The sequence below is a fragment of the Ursus maritimus genome, unplaced genomic scaffold (genome assembly GCF_017311325.1).
Source record: "Ursus maritimus isolate PB19 unplaced genomic scaffold, ASM1731132v1 scaffold_23, whole genome shotgun sequence".
Classification (NCBI taxonomy): domain Eukaryota; kingdom Metazoa; phylum Chordata; class Mammalia; order Carnivora; family Ursidae; genus Ursus; species Ursus maritimus.
Genome location: NW_024424786.1, coordinates 39,821,341 through 39,829,428, shown reverse-complemented (window position 1 = coordinate 39,829,428; position 8,088 = coordinate 39,821,341). Strand labels below are relative to the sequence as shown.

Below are 8,088 nucleotides of genomic sequence, written 5' to 3'. Positions count from 1 at the left end.
GGGGGGGGTGGTGGCCGCCCCCCCCCCCCCCCCCCGCTTCTAGAGCAAGGAGAGCTGAGTCTTGACGTCTCCCTCCCGGCTCTTGCTCCCGTGCAGGTTCATGTGCGCCCAGCTGCCCAACCCGGTCCTGGACAGCATAAGCATCATCGACACCCCCGGGATCCTGTCTGGAGAGAAACAGCGCATCAGCAGAGGTAAACAGGCTCTGACACAGCCCAGGGCGCCTTCCATCTGCGGTCTGTGACGCGGACCAGATGCTGCCCCCGAGGTCCCTCCCAGCCCAAGTGAGAACCCGTTTTACATCGCCCCGTGTCCGCCCAGCGCGCAGAGCCCCGAGCGGGCAGGAGTTCCTCTCTTCCTTGGCTCCCTTTGCTGAGGTTATTAAACGCTGTCCGGGAGAGAGCACGGCCTATTTCGCATGGCTCTCGTGGTTTCCAGCCCCCGGGGCACGCTGGGAAAGAGGGCAGGCTGGCGAGATGGCACCTTGGGCTGACTGTGAGGTCACGGGAAGTCACTCCGTGTCTGGGCTCCGGGTCCCTCAGCCAGCACTGCTGTTCTGAACGGGCCCTGGCTGCCCTGGGGCTTCCTCACCTTAGTTGGTGTGTGAAAGCCTTGCTTCCCAAGGCCATCTAAATTCCTGGCAGGCCCAGCGGGTCTGCCGAACAAGCCGGCGGGAAGGGGAAGCTGCAGGAATTTGTTAAAGGTTTAGGGGCTCGTGGACATCCGCAGCCTCCCCGGGGGCAGGGGCTGTGCACGGTGGAAGGTTTTTGTGCCGAGTGTTGGTGCACTAGGCCCCCCGGTTGTGTCACCTCCTGTCTCGACTTCGCCAAGCTTTCCTGAAGGTCTGGTTCAGGATGAGCCAGAACTGGGTTATATTTCTGCTGCCGGCCCTTTTTGTGGAGGGGCGGGAGCCCTGGGGCCTGAATGCTTCCTGGCAGGCCGGGAATGGAGCCTGCAGCTGCAAATGTGAAAATGAAAGAGATCACACGGGGGTTGAGGAGATCTGTGTGTCATTCACTTGACGATCTTTCCCTTGCCCCTTTCCCTCTGGGCTGCCCAGCATTGGCGACCTTTGCATTTGAAGCCAACAGCCTGGTATAGGGGGGATGTTTGTCTGCTGTGGCTCCGAGGGGGGCCCTGTTCTTAGTGCTGAGAACCTTGGTTCTTTTTTCTTCCAGGCTGTAGCCCCCCCCCCCCACCAATAAGGGCTTTCATCAGAACATCTGAAACTGCTCTCTGTCTGGTTTAAGCTCTTAGGTTCTGCACCCCAGTGATAAAGGCACTCCTAGGAGCTCAAGGGAGCAGCTTTGGGACCCCTTCTAAAAAGACTAGGGCTAGGGGCTCCTGGCTGGCTCAGTCTGAGGGGTGTGTGACTCTTGATCTCAGGGTTGTGAGTTCGAGTCCTATGTTGAGTGTAGAGATTACTTAAATAAATAAACCTTAAGAGTAAGGGGCGCCTGGGTGGCGCTTGGTTGAACGTCTGTCTTTGGCTCAGGTCATGATCCCGGAGCCCTGGGATCAAGTCCCGTGTTAGGCTCCCTGCTCAGCGGGAGCCTGCTTCACCCTCGGCCCCCCACCCCTGCTCTTTCTCTCTCGCTCACTCAAATATATAAATAAAATCTTTAAAAAAAAAAAAAAAAACTTTTAAAAATAAAAAAGCGAGGTTGTTTTTCCTTTCTTACTGCTCTTGTTGTTCCACGCTGGTTTTAAGAAAATGCCTGGTAAGCATTAAAGAGAGAGACCCGCAAGGGGGGATTTATTCTTCGTTCGCTTCCAGGCAGGGCTTCGTTATCCTAGAGGGACTTTCTTTGAGGCTCTGTAGTGTTATCTTCGTAATGATCTGGAAGAGTAGGCGGAGGGGCTGCTTCTGACTGGGGCCATGGGATAGAGAACGAAGCCACCTCTGGGGTGCGCGCAGGCTCCCAGCCCAGGGGTCAGTTGACGTGGGCACGTCTTCGGATAGGGACAGTAGCTCACCAAAAGAAGATTGTCTTCTCAGCAGGCTGTGCTCACTGTGGCCTTCGGAGCTGGGAGTTAAGGCATTTGAGGGAAAGGGCGTAGGGTTCTTGTAACCCCCGCACATCGTCTTGTGAAAGGGAACCCAGAACCACTGTTTCCAGCAGTGCTGTGGAGCTCCTGCGGGGACGTGCATCTCTGACAATCAGCCTGGGTCCGGAGAGCCCAGCGGGGCGGATGGGCTGGGAGTTTAGGGCTTGCTGCTTTGGGCACCCTGGCCCTGGGTGCTGGGATGTTCCCCCCGCTTCCTTTCCTGGTTGGCGAAAAGGTGGACAGCTATGTCCAGACCTGCTCTCTGGGACGGGCCCCACCGCGGTGCCTCCCTGGGCTGTCCAGGCCGTGGATCGGCAGACATGGTGCGCTTTGACTGGGAGGCAGGGACGCGGCGCAGCGAGGCAGTCCCAGCCCTCAAGTTGTCTGTGCAGGCGACATAATCGGAGGAGGAGGAGGCCAGCAAGAGATGCCGGGGCTCACCCCTGCTTGCCTGTGCCCCCCTCCAGGTGTGAGACGTGGCCCCTCTCTGTCCTGGGGCAGCCGCACGAGGCCTCCCACACCCCATCACGGGCAGGAAGGAGGAGTGGGGCTTAAAGATAAGTGCATTGCTACGATTGGGGGAGGGCTGCCTTCTGTGAAATAGTGAGATTGAACCGATTTTACTAGACGGTTTCTTTCCCTCCAGAACCTTAGGTCTCGGTTTCAAGTATCTCATGACAAGTGACCAAGTTGGGATTTGCTCTGCAGTATGTGGTGTCGGTGTTTTGTCAGCCGGAGAGAGACCATGGCACAGTCCCTCTCCGCTGTGCAGGCTGTGGCACCACCTCCGGGGAGGTGGCCGCTAGCAGGACAGGGAAGGGATGGCCGTCTGCTCGGAGGCCCCGCCCACCAGTCATCACAAAAGTCTGGTGTTGCCCTGTCCAGCAGAGGAAGTCAGAGGAGGGCAGTGCGTTCCAGGCTGCCCAGCCAGCTCGCCTGTCTGCTCCCTTTGCTGGCAGCATGGAAAGCAGGTGTTTCCCTCTCAGCAAGATAGGGCCAACAGAAAGCACGGGTCCTGGGCAAGCAGCATGCGCCTGTGGTCTGCCGATCTCGTTCGCTGGAAACAGAAGGCTCTTCTGGAGGTTTCGTGTGCGTGAGAGTTGTTAAGTACACTTACGTCCAGTTCCCACCCTATCTGCTGGGCCCCTCCTGGCTTCTTCCCCTTTTCCCCGTGGTCCCTAATGTGTGGAGGAAATACTGTCTGGAAAGATAACGTAGGGGCTGTGCAGGCCCAGGGCAGTCAGGATATATAGGCCAGGCTCTGCAAGAGACCCGTGGGAATTACTCCGGCAAAGAGAAGGGGGCTCCATGGGGGTCTCAGGCTGCACTTCCCCATTGTGCTAATCTGAGTGACTTTAAAGATAAGCGTTCTCCTGTATCAGCAGAGAAAGGTGATCTGTGGGGACAACATTCATTCTTGAGTGCTGTGTGACTGATAAAGGGCATTCCAAAGGGCATCCGGGGCCCGGTGGGGCGGGCACCCTTGGCTCCCAGGTTGCCACCCGTGCCTGCGCAGTCACGAGCTGGAGCAGGGATTTCCCACAGCTGGTTCCGGGGGGCAGGGACACTCAGGTGGAGGCCCCAGCGTGGGGGTCAGCATGGCCCCAGATACTCCCTGACATTGTCACCACGTGGCTGTGAGCTGGCCATAACTTTTGTGCCTTGGTTTCCCCCGTGCGAGTTGCGTCAGCGGGGAAGTGTTCTTACACTTGGGTCTGGCCTTTCTGCCCGCCTTTCTGCAGACCAGTTTCGCCATTGCCTCCGGAACCCACGACCCTTAGCTGTCAGACAGCTGCACGTGTGAGGACACTGCTGCTTCCCAGATGAGGAGGCCGAGGCTCGGGCAGGTTAAGTCGTTTGCGCAAGGCCGTACAGGCTAGTGTGTGTCTGCGGGCCCAGCAGGAGCTGTGCCTGCGCTAGCCCGTGGCTGAGAGGGAATGCTCCGGCCCGACTCAAAGGAGCGTTGAGAGCACAGATCGGGCACGTCTTTGACCCTGTTGGGTGGTGACCACGCGGGGCTTCCGGGCTCTCCTGACAGAGGCAGCAGCCACCTTCGCCTTCTCCTCCGGCCTGAAATCAGACTCTGAGTTCAGAAATGGACCCGAGGTCCAGGGCTTGGAACAACCATGCTGCTGTCTTCTTCCTTTTCCCTGTTCTCTGCTTCTAGCCAGAAATCGCTCCCTCCGCCCCAGACCCTTTGTGGATGGGTGTAGGACCTCTGGCCGAGGCTGGCTGGTCCCCTAGCTTCTCACCTGCCCTCCTGCTGACTGTCCCTGGTTCCCAGGCCCCCTCCAAGCCTGGAAGCCATCACAGGAGGCAGGTAGGGCCTTCCAGGCTGAGACCCAGGGTCCTCTGACTCCCAGGTGGGGCCGTGCTGTGTGCAGCCCTCCCTTCTGCTGACCCTTATACTGGCCACCTCCAGAGCTGCCCTACCCCTAAAAGCCCTCCATCCAGGTCAGGGTTTCCTGCAGCCCATAGAATGCTCCATGAGGTTGCGTGCAAGCCTTGGGCTGGGCCACGTGCTGCATCCGTCTTGGATTCGCAGCGCCCACAGTACAGATGATGACAGAAGGTTCAGGCCTCTGCGCAGTACTCAAGAGCCCGGGACCCTGGGGAGTTACTGCGGCCACCTGCTAACCCCTTGCCCTAGTGCCTAGTGCTCAGTGACATGTTCAGCCAGCGTCTGCTAATTCCAAGTGGACACCCCAAACTCCAGGGATTCCCAGACTTTCATTAGAAAGACCTTTTGCTGACTAACGTCCCGAGGAGGCCAGAGGCTAGGGAAGCACTGACTCAGCCGGAGTTTTCCTTCCCAGGACCTCCCCCCCCACCTCCTCCAAGCCTCCCTCTCGCCCCTGCCCCCGCTATGATCCCCCCACTCCAGTCCCCTGGACAGCTTTTGGCCCGAGCCTTGGCTGGGAGTGCGGCCGCGCTGCTGAGGGGCGTGGGCCACCGCGGAGGAGTGGTACCAGCCGGCGCTCGGCACCTGTCCGTCCCGACGCTGCGAGCCGACAGCCGGCCGTGGAGCAGCTGGTGCAGGCGCCTGCGAATGTTCCATTTAGACTTGACGGTACGAGGCATTCTCCGAGCGGGAGACGCACTCGTCGCCTACACACCCCTCAGAATCTGCACTCCTTGAGCCCGAAATACAATTCCTGTGTGTAAATAAGAGCAAACATTTACCAAGTGCTTCCAGCGTGCCAGGCACTGCCTCGCTGCCCACAGCAGCCCGGCGTGCTGGAGACCCGACGTCCTCCCGTGACAGACGGAGAAGACAGGCCTGCTGGGGTCACGCAGCTCGCTGCCGACCAGAGGGCTCTGGATGCAAGGGCTGGCCTGATGCCAGAGTCCATCCATCCTTCCCCTCCCTTTGCCCATTTCCCGGTCACGTCTACAGAGCTCTTTACCCTTGTTAGGCGCACAGCTCGAGGAAGCAGTTGCGTAACCACCACCACCATGATCAACATCTCGTCTTTGCATCAGCCCGGAAGGTTCCCTGCTCCCCTTTGCACACCTCCGGTCCCCAGCAACCCACTGACCTGACACTTATCCCTGAAGTTTTGCCTTCTCCAGAATGTTCTATACAAGTCTTCCGTGCCTGTCCTCCACTTAGCATGTGCTTGGGGCGTTCATCGTGTATCTGAGAGTGTCGACCCGTCATTCCTCCCGTCACGTGCACGTACCCTCCGTTCTTAGCCGTTAGCTGCTGAAGAGCCTTTGGGTTTCCAGTTTGGGGCAATTTTGAATAAAGCTCCTATGAACATTTACATACAGTGTGGATTTCAGTTTCTTAATTTCTCTTGGGTAAATACCTAGGAGTGGGGTTTTCTCCTCGCTGTTAAGTGACCCCAGGAAAATCCTTCCCTGAAGAGTGTCCCTGTTGGAGGAAGCTCGGGAACCATGTCGCTCCTCTCAGCTCAGTCTTCGTCTTGCTGTCCTGCGCCCCCTCTCCCGGGCCCAGCACCAGTTGGAAACGTGTGTGGTGGGAGCCACGGCAAGAAATACCGAGGCCCACGCAGCTTGAATGGCAGGAAACAAAAGTTGATTGCAGACAAGCCCTCTATTGTTGATGTTCTAGAAACTTGGAATGTGTGAAGCAGCTTTTCCCCCAGCTGCTGGGATACCTGTGTTTGGAGGGTGCCAGGAGAGGGCGAGGACCTGTCACAACTTCCTCTCTTCCGCCTCTTTGCCCGTCGTGGGGAGTGGGACTCTTGTCAGGACGGCAGACCTGGTGAGGAGCCCGAGGGGCCCAGACGAGGCTTAGTGGGAACAGCGGAGCCGGGCGGCGCATTTGGCCCTCCTGTCCACGTGGCCCTGTGTGCTTCCTTCCCGAGGCCGAGCCCAGCCCTCAGCCTGGTCGCCCTGAGCGCCCAGACGACTCTGTCCCCTCTTCCCCTGTCCTCACGACTGTGCACGCGCTGAGATTTACCACGTCAGCCATGCTCGGTGCGCGGCCCGATGGCACCAAGTACATTCGTGTTGTTGTGTGACCATCCCCACCATCCATCCACCTTTCAGACTTTTCCGTCTTCCAAACGGAAGCTGTATCCCCATTAACCACTCGTTTGCCCGTTTCCCTCTCCCCCCAGCCCCTGCCCCCCACCGCTCGCCTTTCTGTCTCTGTGGACAGGACTGCAGGGACTTCGGATGCGTGGAATCGTGCGGCGTTGGGCCTTTTGTGCCTGGCTTATTTTATCATGTCCCCGAAGTCCCAGAACTTTCTGTGTGAGAGCTTGTCCCTTATGAGAGACGGCACTGAGGCTGACCTTTAGTGTGTCCCGAAGCCTGGAGGCTCACTGGGCAGTGCCGAGGGTGGGGGCGCTGGCACGCTTGTCCCTGTGCTTGTCCCCTGCCGCCCGCTCCAGGCTGCATGGTGGCCGTGGCCGCCCTGCCAGGTGCAGACTCAGTCGAGGCTTCAGTGCTGCTGCTGCTGCTGTGGGTCCAGCCCTCGGTGTCTTTGGAGACACCGTGTCTCAGGCCAGGTGAGGGTTTGGTGGACAGGTGGGTGCCGGATGGGCCTGGCGGTGACTGCAGCCACGTGGTTGTGCGCGCTTATGCACCTATGATGACGTCAGCTGCACCCGAGTGTCGTGACCCTTTTCGTGACCTGCGGACGTACTTGGCCAGCCACCGTGTCTCCCTCCCCAAAAGTGAGAGCATTTTTCCTAATAAACAGGAAATTTAATTCACCTGAAAAAAAAAAAAAAAATGGGCTTAGCTCTGTTGGCTGCAACTTGAGGTGTTGGTGGGTAACTGCGGGCAGGGCAGGAGGGGGCCCTTGGGGGTCTCCGCCCGCCCTGCCTGCAGTGACTCAGGCGCCATGACTCAGAGGTGACTCCTTCCCCCTTCTCTTTCGCGGAGTCCTCCTGGGCCCCCACCAGCGCGGGAGGGGGCGTGAGGCCACATTGAGTGGGGGCTGGGGGGTGAGCTCAGCTCCCTGTGCGCGGTCCTGACTCCCGGGCCAAAGCGAACTTGGGCTGGAGCCCGGCCCATCGGGGCGCCCCCGTTCCCAGCACCTCGCATCTGGCATCGCTGCCTTCCCAGCTGCGTGAATCTGGTCCGAGGATAAGCAGTGTGACCAGGGGAGGAGCTGGGCCTCGTTTTTTGCTGAGAGGGAGCTGTCATTCAGTCCTGAGTCATTGCTTTTCCAGCACTGACCTGCCGCTCCCAGAGGCGGCCATAAAAGGCGGTGGCCGGGCAGCCCGGGAGGGTGCCTCGGGCTCCCTGCCCGCATCCCTCGCCTGCTCGTCGGCCCTCCCGTGCTCGGTTTCTGCAGGGGCTTCGCCCCGGGCACACCGTCCCCTGGCTCTTGGAGCCAGCGCGTGCCGTCCGGGGGCTGGGGGGGCTGTGGCCTCTGGCCCCGGAGGCCTGTGGTGCTGGCTCTAGGCCTTCTCACCCCCTCTGAGCACGGACAGTGGGCGGTCCGGCTGTTTCCGACCCTCTGCATGGGCCTCGGGAAGGCCGATGGCTGCCCTGCCTAGGCTCAGGTTCAGATTCGGGGGGGCTTTAGTGCCTCCCCCCCCCCCCCCCCTTTGGGGA

The 8,088-nt window shown here is 59.6% G+C and overlaps 1 protein-coding gene across 1 annotated transcript in view; it reads left to right on the top strand.

Moving 5' to 3' along the window:
* The window catches only part of EHD1 (EH domain containing 1), a 19,787-nt gene that overhangs the window by 4,678 nt on the left and 7,021 nt on the right, over positions 1–8,088 (top strand). Inside the window, exon 2 of the mRNA XM_040639334.1 lies at positions 97–194. Within this exon, the coding sequence (XP_040495268.1) occupies positions 97–194 (98 nt within the window). The remainder of the gene's footprint in view (positions 1–96; positions 195–8,088) is intronic.